Genomic DNA, 19,625 nt, shown 5'->3' with positions numbered 1-19,625 from the left:
CTGGATGAAAACATCTCCATGACGTGACGGGAGGGGAGGGGGGGGGTGGATTGGTTGACCATACTTCACCGCGCTGGTCAGTGTGGGTTGGTGAAAAGTTGAGGGTTGGGAGCGAGGCCCAGGAATGAATCAGAATCTTTACTTACACTGGATAAATCCGAAAAGCCATGAAGCTATTTTTACACAGATTGATTAGGGGCCGTCCATAAATGACGTCACGCACCTGAGGGGGGGGGGGATCAGACATTTGTGACGATGTGTGACGAGGGGGGGGGGGGGTTTTGAGAAATGTGACCTCACATCAAAATGTGCAACTTTAAATAAATATAGAAAACACGTTCTACTTAATTAAATAGACTTTTAAATAAATGTTTTCTCCTACGACATCAGAGTGCAGCGCCATATTAAATACGCACTACAATGACAATAATTTAAAGCGATTAGAAGCATGTTTTATTTTTTTGTGGGGGGGGGGGCAGAGCTTTGTGACGTCATTTGAGGGGGGGAGGTCTGACTTTTTGTGACGTCGTGTGACGAAGGGCAGGGGGGAGGGTCAAAAATCGTCCAAAATCGCGTGACGTCATTTATGGGCGGCCCCTTAGCCGTGGCATCACTCGCCACTGATGTTAGCTGTGGCCAAGAATCGAACTCTGCTCGCCCGGGGTCGTTCGGGTCGTGTGTTAACCACTCCGCCACCAGTGTCCACTCGCACAAGACAAAGATCCCCCATATAGCCTCAACAGACTGTTGGGGCAAGTGCTGTTGGCGAGTAGCACCTCTGAAGGCCGGCGCTGTACACTAGGGGAGGGGGGGGGGACCAGCACCACCACGCGCGGCTGCCTTTGTCTCCCCAGTGCTGGAGTTTACACTCTGCACCGGGTGCTCATGAAAGGTGGAGTCAACCTAGGAGAGGCCCAGGACAGGTTCAGATATTCATCAACGACGTTGGCTGTGCGAGCGGGAATCGAACTTGGGTAGCCCGGGATCCCCTCCCCACACACGCAAAGGTCCCCCATATCAGCCATGTCCCGGACAGCGAGTTTCCGTGAGCCACATAACCCTCGTGATAAGCGGAGCGATCATTTGTGGCCAGGTCGCTTCTGAAAGAAGAAGCTAATAGCCGAGTGGAATTTATGTGGTGAGATAAAAAAAAAATTCTTGATTTAAAGCTTTCGTGACTGCAGGGATTCATATTCTTGGTTCTTTCGGTAAAGTCACGTAGAAGGGAAATAATAAAATAATAATAAATATAAAAAATACATTTTTGTTTTGTTGAATATTTTTATTATTTTATTATTTCCCTTCTACGTCACTTTTTCCGAAAGAACCAATAAAACATTTTTTTTCGTTTAATTTGTATTTGTTTTTAAAGAGATTTGTTTACCTTTCCTTTGCACTCGTATCGTGTTTGTGTCCTCTTTGTTGGTGTAACGTTGTGACCCCGTGCACCGACTGCACATCTGTGAAAAAGAGCTTAATAGCTCATCGGATTCAGCCAGTTTAGTTACGCTATTCCGATTCTGGGTTGTCTGCAGAGGCTGCAATATTCAATGTACATTGAACTCGAGCTGCCTGTGAGTTTGGGTTGCCGGGCCGAGTCTCTCGGTCGGTCGCATGCCGACGGGTTTGACTCCAATGTGGTGTCGAGATGTTAACGATCTCACCTGGCCCTGATGCCTGCTGTTGTATATTTGGAGTTTGTGGTGTCTCTCTCTCTCCCCGTGGTCGCGCGGATTTTTCTCCAGGCCCTCCGGGTTTTCCCTCCACATTTAGAATCAACGTCACGCGTTTTAGAGTATTTGGCTGCTATAAATGTCCACGTGATGATGATGATAAGCCGCTTCGTTGAGCTATCATTTGTGATGACCAGGTCACTTTTGAAAATAGCTACATAGCTCAGTGGGCTATTACCTGGTAAAAATTACATTCAAAAATAGTTTATGTTGGGACTTGGTAATCCGATTCAGCGGTTGCACCCGATTCAAGAGCCGAATGGCTCGCAGGGCTATACCTAATAAATGAACTTGAACTTGAGGGACGCGCGTCGCCCCCGACCGCGCTAATCGCAGGCGTCGTCATAGGCGGTGGAGGTTGTGGGAAATATTAATTATTCAAGTTTTTCAAGTTTCATTTATTAGGTATAGCCCTGAGAGCCGTGCGGCTCTTGAGTCGGGTGCAACCGCAACAAACGATATATGAACAGAGAACATCTTAAAGCGACGACGCGCAACAGGAACATCCTGGGATGAACCAGCAAATCTTCCAGAAAGAAATACCACTCGAGTACCTATTCATATTCGAGTACCTGAGGTGTGGCGCCTTAATGGCCCCCGGCCGTCTTTGTTTCCCCCGGCGAAGATGTGTATTTTCTCGAGGCAACATGGTGTGTCGTTGAACATGTCCACCGCGCATTGTCCACCTCTTAGAGCCTGAGCCACCGGAGCTACCAGCAGCAGGAGGCCACGTGGGAGCTGTTCAGCACCGAGATGTCCTACATGCGTAGCCTGCAGCTCCTCTGCGACGTGAGTGGCCTTGGTCCCCTTCGATACTCGCCAATCATCAATCCTCACCGATCCACACAATTCTCCACCAATCGTCGCCATTCTCCACCGATTCTTACCCATCCTCACCAGTCCTCGCCATTCTCCAACGATTCTTACCCATCCTCACCGATTCCCACTGATGGTTGAATGAGCGGATTGAGTGAATTAATCGATTCCTCAATAAATGAATGGACACGTGAATGTGTTCAGGAATGAGTGCGCGGGTGAGCAAATGAGATTAATGGGCGAGTGAACGAACGAGTGAATAAACGCGTGGGGTGATTGACCCAGCGAATGAATTGTGTCGAGTGGATGCCTGTCGAAGATTTCCCGTGAGCGAGCGAGTCGAACGAATGAAATGATGAACGAGTGAGCGAGTGAATCGCGTCTCCGTTTCTGACACCCGTGTGTCTGTGCTCGTCTCTGGGTGCAGCTCTTCATCAGCTGCCTGCTCAACCTGCAGGAGACGGGGCTGCTCAGAGAGGTGAGCTCACGACGATGCCGTCCGTGACGCTCGTTCGAGTCTGTACGGGCCGGCGACAGCCTGTGAAGTATGTGTGTTGAACTCCTTTCGCACCGTAACGTAGCCAGCAGCGCTCATCGGAGGTGCGGGGGAAGGCCAACAAACTAAGCACAAAAAGCAGTTCTAAAGAAATGAGTTTTCAATCGAGATTTGAAAGTGCACAGCTACAGCGGCTTCCTAATATCGGAAAGAAGAGCGTTCCAGACGGCCGCAGAAGCGCACCTGAAAGCGCTCGACGACGGTGACCGCCGTCTTTGTTCGATGGCCAGCAGCCAAAATCCACCGCCGCTGCTGCCGCTGCTGCTGCTGCTGCTGCTGCTGCTGCTGCCGCTGCTGCTGCTGCTGCCGTTGCTGCTGCTGCCGCTGCTGCTGCCGCTGCTGCTGCTGCTGCCGCTGCTGCTGCCGCTGCTGCCGCTGCTGCTGCCGCTGCTGCTGCTGCTGCCGCTGCTGCTGCTGCTGCCGCCGCTGCTGCTGCTGCCGCCGCTGCTGCTGCTGCTGCTACTGCTGCCGCTGCCGCTGCTGCTGCTGCTGCCGCTGCTGCTGCCGCTGCTGCTGCTGCTGCGAGGATGACCAGCGGAGTTCGCGTGGTGATGGTTTATTACCACGCGCGATGTCACAGCCCGTGCCGCCCCGTCGCCATCAGTCGTCTGCTGCACTGGTCGACGATGTTCTGTGACGGCCCGTGACGTCGCCCACAATCACCGATCCCCCCCCCCCCACGTCCCTCCGGTGGTGGTGCAGGTGCAGGTGGAGCGTGTGTTTGTGAACGTGCCGCAGCTGCTGGCGCTGCACAAGGGGCTGTGGCGGGAGCAGCTGGCGCCCGCGCTCCAGCGGTCGCGCTCGTTGCGCGCGCCGCTCCGCCCCGCTGACCTCCACGGGGCTTTTACCGGGGTGAGCCCCCCCCCCCGCCCTTGTCACACGAAGGCCCCGGGGCTCTTAACAGCCCTCGAGCCAACTCCAGGCCCGAACCCACCCACACTCTAACCTATCCACCACTCTAACCCACCCACACTCTAACCCACCCACACTCTAACCCACCCACACTCTAACCCACCCACACTCTAACCCACCCACACTCTAACCCACCCACACTCTAACCCACCCTCTAACCCACCCACCACTCTAACCCACCCACGCTCTAACCCACCCTCTAACCCACCCACCACTCTAGCCCTGGCCCCGAGTGTGGGTAGAACCTCTCGCATGGGAGAGTTTAGAAGGCCGTTCTGTGACGACGTCTGCCGTGGTGTGTTCTGCGTGCTGTTTGCGGCGTGTGTGCCCCGTGGCATGGTGCACGGTGTGTGGCGTGCTGTGTGTATCCCGTGGTGCGTGGTGCGCTGTGCGTGCCATGGCGCGCCGTGATTCGGTGTGTGCTGTGTGTACCGTTGTGTGTGTATCGTGGTATGTGCTGTATCGTGGTGTGTGCTGCGTGTGTCGTGGTGCGTGTACCATGGTGTGTTTACCGTTGTGTGCGTTGTGTGGTGTGCTGTGTGCCTGTGTGTGCTGTGTGCCTGTGTGTGCTGTGTGTGTCGTGGTGTGTGCTGTGTGTGTACCGTGTGGTGTGTGCTGTGTGTGTGTGTACCGCGTGGTGTGTGGGGTGGTGCCGTGGTGCGTAGTTCCGCGAGCGCTTCGAGCCGTACCTGCGGTACTACCTGAGCGAGCAGCAGAGCACGGACTACGCCCGCAGCCTCATCCGCGACAACGAGGTCTTCCGCATCTACCTCACGGTCAGCGGCACGTCACCACGTGGCACGCCGCCACGACACGCACACACAGCACCACCACGCACCATGTCGCCACACCACGCACCACGCACACCGCCACACCACGCACACCGCACCGCCACACACACCGCCACACCACGCACACCGCACCGCCACACCACGCACATGGGTGTGTATGAGTATCAGTGTGTATATGGGTGTGTATGGGTGTGTACGTGTATGGGTGTGGGCGCAGTGGGCCGAGTCCCAGAAGCCGTGCAGCCGGCTCAAGCTGCTGGACATGCTGGCGAGCCCTCACCAGCGCCTCACCAAGTACCCGCTGCTGCTGCGAGCCATGCTGCACAAGACCGACGCGGAGGAGGACCGCACCGCCCTGCTGGCCATGGTGAACCCAGCACCCTGCACCCTGCACCATGCACCCTGCACCCTCCACCCTGCACCATGTACCATGCACCCTGTACCCTGTACCCTGTACCCTGCACCCTGCACCCTGCACCCTGCACCCTGCACCCTGCACCCTGCACCCTGCACCCTGCACCATGTGAAGTATTGGAATGACGGCAGGAAACCACTTGACGGGTAGCACACTTTTTATTAAACCTTGACTTGTCACGATACAACGTGTGGTCACTATTCCTCTGACTATACACACTTCACTTGACACGTGTGGTCACTATTCCTCTGACTACACACACTTCACTTGACACGTGTGGTCACTATTCCTCTGACTACACACACTTCACTTGACACGTGTAGTTACTATGCCTCTGACTGCATGCTCACACTGCACTCCGCCCCGTAACGTCCGTGGAGCCTACAGGCCCACCCCAGCTTGGGCGTGGGCCACAACCTCTGAGTCCCAAGGGCCGGCCCTCTCACGGACGCTCGGCCCCGGGTCCCAGGGTTCCGCCTCTGGGTCACACAGAGCCCCGGCCCCTACAGGACAGCGGGACTAGGTACCGCAGGGCCCTATCTCTTCCTCCTCCGTCTTCAGTCTTCGCTGGTCACTCGCTCCCCGTGCGCCTGTGCGCACCACGTATATAGCCCCCGCTCACGGGAGACGGAGCGTATGCGGACCTCGACGTGAGCATCCCCCTTAGTTGACCAATCCCCGCGCGCTTGCCCCAGGATCCCATCGCTGTCAGCGCGCGTCACTCATACCCAACCAATCACTGCCTCATAACCCCCGACCCCGCGCTGACCCCTGATCCTTCACCGTCAGCGCGCGTCACCAACACACACAGCCAATCACTACGCGCTGGCACACGATCCCTACCCCAGCGCGTATCACACTACACATGTACCATGCACCCTGCACCCTGCACCATGCACCTTGCATCCTGCACCCTGCACCCTGCACCCTGCACCCTGCACACTCACCCTGCACCATGCACCCTGCACCCTGCACCCTGCACCCAGCACCCTGCACCCTGCACCATGCACCCTGCCCCCTGCACCCTGCACCCTGCACCATGTACCATGCACCCTGCACCCTGCCCCCTGCACCCTGCACCCTGCACCCTGCACCCTGTACCCTGTACCCTGCACCCTGCACCCTGCACCCAGAACCCAGCACCCTGCACCCTGCACCATGCACCCTGCCCCCTGCACCCTGCACCATGTACCATGCACCCTGCACCCTGCCCCCTGCACCCTGCACCCTGCACGCTGCACCCTGTACCCTGTACCCTGTACCCAGTACCCTGCACCCTGCACCCAGCACCCAGCACCCTGCACCATGCACCATGCACCCTGCACCCTGCACCCTGCACCCTCCACCCTCCACCCTGTACCCAGCACCCTGCACCCTATACCCTGCACCATGCATCATGCACCCTGCACCCTGCGCCCTCACACTGTACCCAGCACCCTGCACCCAGCACCCTGCACCCTGTACCCTGCACCCTGCACCCTCACCCTGCACCCTGCATCTCACACCAGAGTGAGTGATCTGGTGAGGAGGGTGAGTGATGAGGTTCGTTTGTGTAGGCGGAAAACGTGGAGGTCGGCGACGAAGTGAGCCGTTTGTGTGCAGGCGGAGAGCGACGAGGTGAGCGACGTGTGTGCAGGCGGAGAGCGACGAGGTGAGCGTGTGTGCAGGCGGAGAGCGACGAGGTGGGCGACGTGTGTGCAGGCGGAGAGCGACGAGGTGGGCGGGGCGGTGACGAGGTGAGCGGCGTGTGTGCAGGCGGAGAGCGACGAGGTGGGCGGCGTGTGTGCAGGCGGAGAGCGACGAGGTGGGCGGCGTGTGTGCAGGCGGAGAGCGACGAGGTGAGCGACGTGTGTGCAGGCGGAGAGCGACGAGGTGGGCGGCGTGTGTGCAGGCGGAGAGCGACGAGATGGGCGGCGTGTGTGCAGGCGGAGAGCGACGAGGTGAGCGACGTGTGTGCAGGCGGAGAGCGACGAGATGGGCGGCGTGTGTGCAGGCGGAGAGCGACGAGGTGGGCGGCGTGTGTGCAGGCGGAGAGTGACGAGGTGAGCGACGTGTGTGCAGGCGGAGAGCGACGAGGTGAGCGACGTGTGTGCAGGCGGAGAGCGACGAGGTGGGCGGCGTGTGTGCAGGCGGAGAGCGACGAGGTGGGCGGCGTGTGTGCAGGCGGAGAGCGACGAGGTGAGCGACGTGTGTGCAGGCGGAGAGCGACGAGGTGGGCGGCGTGTGTGCAGGCGGAGAGCGATGAGGTGGGCGGCGTGTGTGCAGGCGGAGAGTGACGAGGTGGGCGAGGCGGTGACGAGGTGAGCGACGTGTGTGCAGGCGGAGAGCGTGGAGGGGTTCATCGCCGAGGTGAACGCCGAGTTGAAGATGCGGCAGGAGCAGCGGCGCGTGGTGGGAGTGGCGGCGCGGATTGAGGCCTACGAGGTGGTGGAGCCTGGCTCCGAGGAGGTGGACAGGGTGAGGGGACAACCTTCTGGACCGTAACCATCATCATCATCGTCATCGTTGTCGTCGTCACCGTCATTACCACCATTATCATCACTGCCATCACCGTCGTCATTTTTTTCATCACCACTATAATTTTCATCATCACCACTACATCCCTGTCAGCCCCTTTTCAGTGCCCTACATTATTACAGACCGATTCAGACCTTATTGGTCACCCCGTGCCCTTATAAATCTCAGCGTTCATCCTTAAAGTCCCATCACAAGGGAGAAACACGAACAAATAGACAAAACATTTTTGTACTCAATTTACCTGGACAAGAATACGAATAAAACCGTATGGGTTGACAGGTATTCCATCATCGCTACCCCTACCACCACCACCACTACAACCACCACCACCATCATCATCATCTCCATTATCACGACTGCCATTATCATCAGAACCTGAAAAATCACCACCAGTAGCAGCAGCAACACCACTACAACCATCATGATTATCATCATTGTCACTATCATCACAACCACTGTCATCATTATCATGACGAGTATCATCATTACTGTCGCCATCATCGTCATCGCCACCACCATCACCGCTGCCGATACAATTCTCGCGAGCGCCATCGTGTCTCCGTGACCCCTGCAGATCCTGCTGGAGTTCAGCTGCCTGGACCTCATGGGCCCCATCCCGGGGGCCGGGCGGTCGCGGTACCGCGAGGTCGTGCTGGAGGGACCCCTCAAGATGAGGGACGGCAGGGACCGGGTACGACGCCGCACAGCGCTTGTTGTTGTTCAACCTCCTCCTCGCACAACCTCGTCCAAGCGGCGGAGCCACGGTTGCCAAAGCCCTCCGCAGCTCCCCGAGTCTCCATGCCCTGCCTCCCACGGCTCCATGACCTCGTCGCCCCCTGCAGCACCAGTGACCCCACATTCCACTTCCCCCCCGCCCCCCCAGATGTCACCGCATCTCCTTCCCACGCACCTCCCATTAGTAAGGTTGGATACGTACGGTGTGAAAGAAGTTTAACATATATACGTCTCCATACCCCTGTATCACTTTGCCCCACCTTGTTCCCATTATGCCGTCTGCAATACCCATGTCCCCATATTTGCCACGGTGGTGAGATATTATCTGCCTCGCCTGATACATAGGAGGCCGTGGGTTCGATCCCGACCCTGAAGATGCCTGTATATTCTGAGTTTGCGTTTCTCACTCCCCGTGGTCGTATGGATATTTCTCCGAATCCTCTGGTTTTTTTTCTCCACATATAGAATCAACACGCGTTTAGAGTATTTGGCTGCTATCCATTTTCCAAATGATAAGTCTCTTAATTGGCCTATCATTTGTGGCCAGGTAGCTTCTGAAAAGTAGCTCAATAGCTCAGTGGGGTCTTACCTGGTAAAATAAAAAAAACATATTCCCGTGTCCTCCTGGACCCTTGCCTACATGCCTCCGAATTCCCCACGTCCCTGTGACCCTGTGACCCTGTGACCCTCCAAGTCTTTGTGCCCTCATGTCCCCACGTCTCTGTGACCCTGTGTCCCTCCACATCTTTGTGTCCTCATGTCTCTGTGACCCTGTGTCCCTCCACATCTTTGTGTCCCCATGTCTCTGTGACCCTGTGTCCCTCCACGTCTTTGTGTCCTCATGTCTCTGTGACCCTGTGTCCCCCTGGCCTCCTACGTGCCACATCACCCCGTGCCTCGAAGATCCCAATTTTTGTTGTTTATTGTAAACGGTGTGGGTTTACTCTCTAACAACACCGGTGGTGCTGAAGTAGCAATACAATTGTCCCGTTTTGTTTCCGTGATAAACCTTAATAATTGGCTGTGTCGGCTGGTGGCGGGATTAACGACACATTTATATTCACGCTATCTGACCCAAAAAACCCTTTATTATGAGTAATATTGGTCGCGAAAGCCGACGTGTTCAATCGCCATATCCCCGTGTCCCAGGTCCGCATATCCCCGTGTTCCATGACTCCATATCCCCATGTCCCTTGACCCCGTGACTCCAAACCCTCTTGACCCCCCCCCGCCCCCAGCTGGACGTGCACTGCGTGCTCTTCACGGACCTGCTGCTCGTGTCGAAGTGGACGCGGCGCGGCGAGAAGACTCGAATCATCCGGCCCCCCATGGCCGTAGACCGACTCGTGTGCAGGGAGCTCCGAGACCCGGGTTCGACCAGCGTCATCATCACAATCGCCATCATCATCATCACAATCGCCATCATCATCACCATCATCACAATCGCCATCATCATCACAATCGCCATCATCATCGTCATCATCACAATCGCCATCATCATCATCGCCATCATCATTATCACAATCGCCATCATCATCATCACAATCGTCATCATCATCATCACAATCGCCATCATCGTCATCATCACAATCGCCATCATCGTCATCATCACAATCGCCATGATCATCATCACAATCGCCATCATCATCATCATCACAATCGCCATCATCATCATCATCACAATCGCCATCATCATCAAAATCGCCATCATCATCACAATCGCCATCATCATCAAAATCGCCATCATCATCACAGTCAACATAATCACAATAACCATCGTCACCATTATCATAAACAATATCATTGCCATTGGTCGTCAATTACAGTGGACACAACCATGATGATCATCATCATGATAAGCATAGCCATTACTTGTCTACTTAGACCATTGTCAACATTATACCCAGTGAGCATGGAACGTTGGGACAACGGTTCGAACCACATGCCAACTTGGGTCGAATGTTGCACGTTTACTGGAATGATCATTGTCAACAATCACCATCATCGTCGTTATCATCATCATCATCGACATCGTGTGACCTAGCCTTGTGGATGACGACGACGATGTTCGTTGTTTTCGTGCAGGCTCCTTCCTGATCGTGTACCTCACCGAGTACGGGACCGTGTCGGCAGCTTTGGCTTTCCAGGCGAGCGGAGTCCCAGCTGCCCAGGAGTGGGTGGAGGCCCTCTCTGCCGCCCAGGTCCTCGCCATTCTCACCACTCAACTTCCACTCACCATCCTCACTGAACCCAACCTCCGCTCACCTTTACGCATTTTCACCCCGCCTTCTATCACGTCCACACAGCGCCCCTCGCCTCTGTGCGAGTCTTTTGGTCTCTATGTGAGTGTAGGGGCCTCTATGCCAGTCTATGGATCTGTGTCTCTGTATGAGTTTATTGGTCTATGTGGGTCTATGGGCATCTCTGTGAATATAGGGGTCTCTATATGAGTGTCTACGTGAGACTATGGGTCAGTATGCAAATCTAGGGGGACTCTATCTGAGTACTGCATCTATGTTCATGTGAGACTATGGGTTCCTATGCCAGCCTGTGGGTCTCTACATGAGCCTGTGGGTCTCTACCCGAGTCTGTCGGTCTCCACATGAGTCTGTGGGTCTCTACCCGAGTCTGTGGGTCTCTACATGAGCCTGTGGGTCTCTACGGGAGTCTGTGGGTCTCTACCTGAGTCTGTGGGTCTCTACCCGAGTCTGTGGGTCTCTACATGAGCCTGTGGGTCTCTACATGAGCCTGTGGGTCTCTACGTGAGTCTGTGGGTCTCTACATGAGCCTGTGGGTCTCTACGGGAGTCTGTGGGTCTCTACATGAGCCTGTGGGTCTCTACCCGAGTCTGTGGGTCTCTACAGGAGCCTGTGGGTCTCTACAGGAGCCTGTGGGTCTCTACGGGAGTATGTGGGTCTCTACGGGAGTCTGTGGGTCTCTACATGAGCCTGTGGGTCTCTACCCGAGTCTGTCGGTCTCCACATGAGTCTGTGGGTCTCTACCCGAGTCTGTGGGTCTCTACGGGAGTCTGTGGGTCTCTACAGGAGCCTGTGGGTCTCTACAGGAGCCTGTGGGTCTCTACGGGAGTATGCGACTCCCAACAGGAGCATGTGGCTCTCCAGGAGCATGTTGGTTCCCACGCGAGCATATGGATCTCTACGGGAGCATGTGGGTCTCTACGTGTCCGTGCGTCTCTACGCGAGTCCGTGGATTCTCCACTGACGTCGCGCGCGGGCGCGTGTCGTGGCCGCCCCAGGTCTCCCTCGCGAGCGTGCGCGCCCAGGAGAGCGAGCGGCGCCGTCTGAGCAACGAGCCGGACCTGAGCCTCATCCCCGTGTTCAGCCTCGTGCAGGCGCACAGCACCGCCCCGCCCCACGGGACCCCCGACCGGTACGCCCAGGGGGCCAGCGGTGTGTGCAGATTTCCGCGGGCAGATGTGTGTTGCGGGCGGACGTGTGCGCGCGTTTGCAGGTGTGTGCACGCGTACGCATGGATGTGTACGCAGATGTATGCATGGGACGGGTGTGTGTTGGGGAGCCGTGGTGGTGAGATGTTAACTCCCTCGCCTGGTGTGCAGGAGGTCGTGGGTTCGATCCCGACCCTGACGATGCCTCTGTGTTTGGAGTTGGCATGTTATCCCCGTGGTCGTGTGTAGTTTTTTCCCGGTCCTCCGGTGTTTCCCACCACACTTAAGAAACGTACGCTTAAGAGTATTTGGTTGCTATAAATTTCCACGTGATAAGCCACTTTGTTGAGATATCAATTGTGGCCAGGTCACTTCTGAGCTCAGTTGGCCTTACCTGGTAAAATAAAAAAAACTAGTTTAGGTGTGTGTGGAGGTGAGCGCACTGCACTACCGCTCCCTATGGGGAGCACACTGAGCTGGAAACCCAGTGACCTGAGTTCGATTCCCGCTCACGACCAATAAACAGCGGCAAAATATTTTAATGGAGCCTGGGGCTCGCCTAGATCAACTCAGCCGTAAAGAGTACTTGGCGATGTCTGTAAACATCGGCATTGGAGAGACAAATTTTGCCGGGCTTGGCGCTGGCCACCTACCCCCTTGTGCACCGTGCCAGCCTTTAAAGGTGCTAGCTAGCAGTACTTGCCCTTGCAGCATGTTCATGGCTGTATTGGGGATCTTTGTCTTTGGAGATGTATGCGTGAACAGAGATCTGTGCAATCGGGGACACGATCTCGTCATGATTTTATTTGTGAGTTGGGTCCAACTCCTCACTCTTCTCCGCCCCCCTCACTCACCTCTCACCTCCTCACCAGGTCCATGCCGTTCGTCGCCCCACCCCGACTCGTGCTCACCACGTCGGGCGACTCGGAGAGCGAGGAGGGGCCCTCCTCGGCGAGCCTGCCCATCGACGACTCCTATGGCGCGGGGCTCAGCTTCTCGTTCCTCCACGACCCCTCGGAGCCCTCCGGGGGGGACGGTGCGGGTGCCCCAGGAGGCGGAGGAGGAACGGGAGAACAAGGAGGAGATGAAGCGGGTGGAGGAGACGATGGAGACGGAGGAGGAGGAGGAGGAGGGAGCTTGGACTCGGACCACCGCCATGCTTCCTGTCGCGCTCCGTCGCAGACGGACGCCGCCGACCCGTGCCGCCGCACCGTCGGCTCGCGGCCCCCGCGGCGCCGGCAGCTCCCGGCGGAGAGCACCGCCGCCTCCATCATGCGCTGGAAGTCGGAGCACAGCCTCCCGCACATGGGCGAGGACGTGATGCCGTGCAGCTCCGCCGACGACTTCGCGTCCCACGACGCGCCGCCGCCGCCGCCTCGCTCGCTCCTCCGGCGGCAGCAGCAGGAGCCGCCGCCGCCGTTCTGCCGCAGCATGACCGACGTGTCCTGCGACACGGGCGGCGGACGATCGCCCGCGACCTCCGCGTCCGGACTCTCGCTCGACCCCGAGAACTCGAAGTTCAGGTCCCTGTCCGACTGCAGCCTGGTGCCGGTCGCCCTGGCGGACCCCCTGGACTGTGCGAGCAACCCAGCCGGGCACCACCACCCCCACCACCACCCCCCGCGTGGTGGTGGTGGAGTCCCCGGGGTGGCGGGCAGGGCGTCGGGCAGGGCGCGACCTCCGCAGGTCTTCTCGGGCAGCCCCAGCAAGGTCTGCAGGGCGGGCAGCAGCACCGAGCTGTCCGACAGCATGGAGTTCGGCCTCGAGTGAGGCGTGACCCCGACACGGACCCAGCCCGGGGGGAACGAGAAATGGGGGGACGTTGCGAGAAGTGACGGGCGTACGTCCGTACCTACGTGGGTTGGTGTGGGTCTCGGAGCGCGGGTGCGTACGCGTGTTTGCGCACTTGTATATTGGTGAGTGGTTGTGTGGTGTGTGGTTGCGAGGTGAGTGTGTGTGGATATGGAGCGGTGTGGCATAGCGGTTAGCATGCTACACTACAAACCCAGCAACTCGGGTTCGATTCCCGCTCACGGTCGACACCAATAACGATTATCTGAACCGGTCCTGGGCAATTCGGCCTCAAATGAGTATTTGGTGCAGTGTGTGAACATCGCCACTGGGGAGACAAAGGTGGCTGGGCGTGGTGCTGGCCACCAACCCCCTCGTTTGCCGTACCGGCCTTCATAGATGCTCGCTAACAGCATTTTCCCCAACAGTCTGTTGAGGCTATACGGGGGGGGGGGACCTTTGTCTTTGTCATCCCAACCAGTCAACCCATGGCACCTGGGTCTGCCCCGTGGCCGCCTCCTAGCATCGAAAACATTCCACACTCGACGTGATAGCTTCAAAGGGCACCTACAGCCTGGCTCAAGCGCCATGGTGACATAATCACCGCTTCGTGGTGAATGTTGGCCGCTGTTGTTGTCGTTGTTGGATGTGCCTGTGTATGGATGTGTGTTGGTGTTCGTGCGTGCTTTTGCGCATATTCCACTGGGTAGCACAGTGCATTAAAACCATTATAGTTGCATGGCTAAAAAAACGTGCACACATGGAAACCCATCCACACGGCCACTGGAGGAGATTGGCCATGCCGGAACCGGGAACGAATACAAGTGAACGGGTGAACGTGCATGTAGCCGTACAGGTACACAATGCAATCGTACATGTATACAGATGCACGGGTATCGTGCGCTGCTGCAGAACCTGATATAGGTTAGCTGGTGCGCATGTCGGCGGGGTTTACTGCTGCACAGGTGTGTAATTGTTTACAGGTGTACAGGTATAATGGTGTGCCGGTGTTGTGGAGGTTTACATGTGTCAAATGTGTAAAGGTGTACACGCGTAAAGAGTTCGTGTCCAAGGTGTTGGCACGCACAGGTAACGACTGGGAGTACGAGCATTCCGCTGTACAGGTGCACAGGGGCTGTAAAGGTGTTCAGGTTTGTCGTGCACAGGTGAAGGGCCCTGAAGATTTTTCGATTTAAAGCTTTCGTGACTGCAGGGATTCATGTTCTTGATTCTTTCGGTAAAGTCACGTAGAAGGGAAATAATAAAATAATAAAATAAAACTATTAAATTCTCACGACGTTTCGATTGCAACACAAGCAATCATCATTAGGTGTGAAAAGCACAATTTTCTTGCTGTGGTTTTCACACTTGATGATGATTGCTTGTGTTGCAATCGAAACGTCGTGAGAATGTTGTTTAATTTTTATTATTATTTCCCTTCGACGTGACTTTACCAAAAGAACCAAGAATATGAGGCACTGAGGATGTTCACGTGCATTAGGCGTGTTGCACCGGTGTTAATAAGGTGTACAGCTGTAACCTGTATGTGTACATCGGTGTGCATGTATCGTGGGGATGGGTCGGTTCCAGCTTGGACTCGAACCCATACTCGTGAGACCAGCGCGGGTGGAACCCCGTGAGCTGTGAGACGTCTCCGACCCAGAGGCGCACTGCTGCTTTTCTGCCTTCCCTGACCCTGGATGAGTGAACGATTGGGCAGAGTCTACAGATTGGACCTGGACTCGAACCCAGACCCAGCTTAATGTGAAGGTGAATGAATTAATGAATGAACGGGCCCAGTCGCCTCTGCTGGGATGGAGGAAATGAGGTATTTTGTATAAAATGTGGTGGCGACCCAGGCAGCGTGATCCAAGATGTGGCAGAGATGCGTGTGAATCGCATGGAGTGTGTGATTCTGCGTGTGATTCTGCGTGTGTGTGTGTGATTCTGCGTGTGTGTGTGTGATTCTGCGTGTGATTCTGCGTGTGTGTGTGTGATTCTGCGTGTGTGTGATTCTGCGTGTGTGTGTGTGATTCTGTGTGTGTGTGTGATTCTGCGTGTGTGTGTGTGATTCTGCGTGTGATTCTGTGTATGATTCTGCGTGTGTGTGTGATTCTGCGTGTGATTCTGCATGTGTGTGTGTGAATGAGTCTTTGTTGTGCAGGTCGTCTCGACCTCAAATGAAGACCCGGTGCGATGCGTAAACATCGCCACTGGGGAGACAAAGGCGGTCGAGCGTGGTGCTGGCAACCCCTACCCGCTCGTGTGCCGTTACTGGCCTTCATAGGTGCTCGCTAACAGCACTTGCCCCAACAATCTGTTACAGGCTATACGGGGGATCTTTTTTGTCTTCATCTCCGAGTCTGTGTGTGGGGCTGCGTGGTGTTTAAATAAAACAAATCAACTTCAAGTCCCCCTTTTAGGGCACCACGAGGTGTGTGTGTGTGCGTGCGCGTGTGTTCTCGGCCGTCTCGCGTCGCCACTGGTCGGAGTCTCGGCCTCCGCGTTTGACATTCAACGTCGCGCCGCCGTGATCGTTGTCGTGTTCGACGCGATAGTTGTGGAGCGCGCGTGGGAGCCGTGTCCCCACGATGCTGGGCGTGGACTGCCGATGTAAGGCGTCACTGTGTTGTAAGTGCGAGTGCGTCCGTGTGTGTGTGTGAGATCTCTGTGCGGCGGTGTGTTTGGCTGTGGGGCAGTCTCTGCGCATGATTTGTGTGAGTTTTTTGTGTCTGTGCAGGACTGTGTCCTGTGCGCGAGTGTCTTTGATCTGATTTGGGTTTGTGTGTGGGAATGCGTGGTCTGTGTGGGTGTTTGTGTCTGATTGTGTGATATCTGTGGGTTTGTGTGTGTGGGAGTGTGTGATATATGTAGGTTTGTGTGTGTGTGGGAGTTGACTTGCCGATGACTGGTACCAGCGGTGTCAAGATCGGCCTCTGTGGAGGAGGCTCATGAAGGACGCTACTTGGCAGTTGAAAGCAGTCGCCCTCCAGCAACAACGGAGGGCGGAGGAGCGACGCTCACAACAACGAACGGAGCGCCGGATGGCTAAAGCACAGCAAGTTGGCACAGTAGGGGGCACAGGTGGTGCATCAGCCACTCATCTCAGTCAGTCGACCCGTGGCACCTGGGTCTGCCCCGTGACCTGCCAGCGGGCGTTCGACACTTTACGTGGCCTCAAGGTGCACGTAGCCTGGCACGAGCGCCGTGGTGACGTCACCCCCAATTAGTGGCGAATGGCGGTTGTTATTGTGGGAATGTGTGATATCTGTGGGTTTGTGTGGCAATGTGTGATATCTGGTGAATGTTTGGGAGTGTGTGACCTCTGTGGATACGCGTCATTCCGTGGACCTGCCTGTGTGCTCGAGTGTGGGACGGTGCAGCGATGCTGTTGCACATGTCGGTGGGCGATAAATCCCTGTTTGACAAATGTGTTGTGGGCGATGCGGCGGAGGAGGAGGAGACGTGGCGAGGCGCTGTGTTTAAGCATCCTCTCGTGGTGGAATAAAGACTCGAATTGACGCACGCGTGTTCATGCGCTGTCTCCCACGCGGACTTAGTGTGTGCAAGGTGCGATTACTCAAGAGAATGTGGTGGTGGTGGTGGTGGAGGCGGAGGGGGTGGTGGTAATGCCGGATTATTCTAGTTGCAAAAGTATCTATAAATGTTTCGGGCTCCGCATTTTCAAGGGCCCCGCGCTAAATGCTTTCAAGCTATTAATTTCGGTTCAGTGATACTGGACTTCCTCTATTACTATAGTACTATACCGCCTTCGACTTTTACGAACGACCGGGTGTTTAAGGTTAGCGATTTGTCGTATTTGGCTGTATAGCAAATGATAAAAATACAATAACTTTACTATGCAAGTTAAAAATGTGGGTGTTTTAATATTTACGTTTAAAAAATATATTACTTAGTGCCCCTTTACAACATATGCTACAGGTCCCGCACGAGCTGAATGCGGCACTGGGGTATAGTGGTGTTGTGACTCACAGTAGCGGTGGTGCAGTGGTTGACGCACAACTCTTACCAACCAGGCGAGCCACTGCTGCTGGACCTCCCCTAGGTCGACTCGGCCTCACACGAGTCAGGCGGCGTCGGGGAGATAAAGGCGGTCACCTAAACCCCTCGTGTGCCGTGCCGGTCTCGCTGGGTGCTCGCTAACATCACTCTAGCCCCACCAGCATGTTACAGGCTACACGTGGGGATCTTTTGATTTTTAATGGGGATCCCCAAAAATACACAATGTGATGGAATATTGCGGTGGCATTATTATTTGGTGAGACTGCGTTGGCACTTGGAGGCAAATAACAAGAAAAATAACAAAGAAAACCTCAACAATTATCGTCGAATTTGTTGAGCGAGGTAAAACTTAGCCCATCATCATTCCTATCGGGTTTCATTATTTGATTTTTATTATTGTATTATTTCCATTTAAAGCTTTCGTGACTGCAGGGATTCATCTTCTTGGTTCTTTCGGTAAAGTCACGTAGAAGGGAAGTAATAAAATAATAAAAATAAAACATAATAAAATAATTCTCACGACGTTTCGGCTACAACGCAAGCAGCCGTCTTCAGGTGAAGAATGAGACATTACCAAGCTAGGAGCTTATATATAAGCTGGGTTGGAGGTGGAAGAGCGCCTTAAAAAAAAAGAATGTGCATATGAAGAGGAATTTAGCATATTCATGGCAAATGCGTAGGAGGTGGGCGGGGGGGTTTCAAAGTCATATTATGCCCATGCATTATGCAGGATCAGCAGCACCAAGGGGGGGTGCAGGGAATAGCATTAACAAAGGAAAGAAACCCCCCCGCCCACCTCCTACGCATTTGCCATGAATATGCTAAATTCCTCTTCATATGCACATTCTTTTTTTTGTTAAGGCGCTCTTCCACCTCTAACCCAGCTTATATATAAGCTCCTAGCTTGGTAGTGTCTCATTCTTCACCTGAAGACGGCTGCTTGCGTTGTAGCCGAAACGTCGTGAGAATTATTTTATTTTATTGTTTTATTTTTATTATTTTATTACTTCCCTTCTACGTGACTTTACCGAAAGAACCAAGAAGATGCATTATTTCCCTTCTACGTGACTTTACCGAAAGAACCAAGAATACGAAGTAAAACAAAAACTGTAATGTAATTGCAGCAGTCATCTTGACATGGGGCAATTGGTTGGGGCGGGAGTTTGACTTAGCCCATCATCATACCTATAGGGTTGATAAAAAACAATCAGTACCACTTTGTGGGGATCTCCACAGACTCGCTCCCCGTCACAGGAATGTGGAAAGTTCACCACTGGCTCTGCTGGACAGGGGATGGAGCACCAATGCATCAATGTGGCTCATTTGAGTGGAGTATCACTTGTCACTGATCCTTCTAATCACTCGGAGTAATTATCAAGGCGATAACAGACAAAAAGACATCTGTTTAAGGGGAGCTTCGGTGGCGAGATGTTAACTCCCTCGCCTGGTATACAGGAGGTCGTGGGTTCGATCCCTACCCTGACGCCTGCTGTATATGTGGAGTTTGTGTGTGTCTCTCTCTCCGTGGTGAGATGTTAACTATCTCGCCTGGTATACAGGAGGTCGTGGGTTCGATCTCGACCCTGACGCCTGCTGTATATGTGGAGTTTGTGTCTCTCTCTCCGTGGTGAGATGTTAACTACCTCGCCTGGTATACAGGAGGTCGTGGGTTCGATCCCTACCCTGACGCCTGCTGTATATGTGGAGTTTGTGTGTGTCTCTCTCCGTGGCGAGATGTTAACTATCTCGCCTGGTATACAGGAGGTCGTGGGTTCGATCCCGACCCTGACGCCTGCTGTATATGTGGAGTTTGCGTGTCTCTCTCTCTCCCCCAGTGGTCGCGATGAATTTCTCTCCGGTCTTTCCCTCGACATGAATAATGAACATCACGCGTTTAGAGTTTGTCTGCCATCAACCTCCATGATAGAGC

The 19,625-nt window shown here is 55.0% G+C and overlaps 1 protein-coding gene across 1 annotated transcript in view; it reads left to right on the top strand.

Annotated features, from left to right (window-relative positions):
- LOC144728430 (pleckstrin homology domain-containing family G member 5-like) overlaps positions 1-17,193 on the top strand; it is a 44,256-nt gene extending 27,063 nt beyond the window's left edge. The window contains 11 exon segments of the mRNA XM_078607867.1: positions 2,427-2,522; positions 2,977-3,027; positions 3,808-3,957; positions 4,683-4,793; positions 5,026-5,175; positions 7,543-7,680; positions 8,315-8,431; positions 9,714-9,846; positions 10,561-10,676; positions 11,732-11,865; positions 12,754-17,193. Coding sequence (XP_078463993.1) covers positions 2,427-2,522; positions 2,977-3,027; positions 3,808-3,957; positions 4,683-4,793; positions 5,026-5,175; positions 7,543-7,680; positions 8,315-8,431; positions 9,714-9,846; positions 10,561-10,676; positions 11,732-11,865; positions 12,754-13,651 — 2,094 coding nt within the window. The 3' untranslated portion in view covers positions 13,652-17,193.
- The last annotated feature ends 2,432 nt before the right edge of the window (positions 17,194-19,625 follow it).

Source organism: Lampetra planeri, chromosome 28, assembly GCF_965212315.1.
Source record: "Lampetra planeri chromosome 28, kcLamPlan1.2.h2, whole genome shotgun sequence".
Lineage (NCBI taxonomy): Eukaryota > Metazoa > Chordata > Hyperoartia > Petromyzontiformes > Petromyzontidae > Lampetra > Lampetra planeri.
Note: the sequence above shows the minus strand (reverse complement) of the source record. Positions and strands in the feature narration are given on the sequence as shown.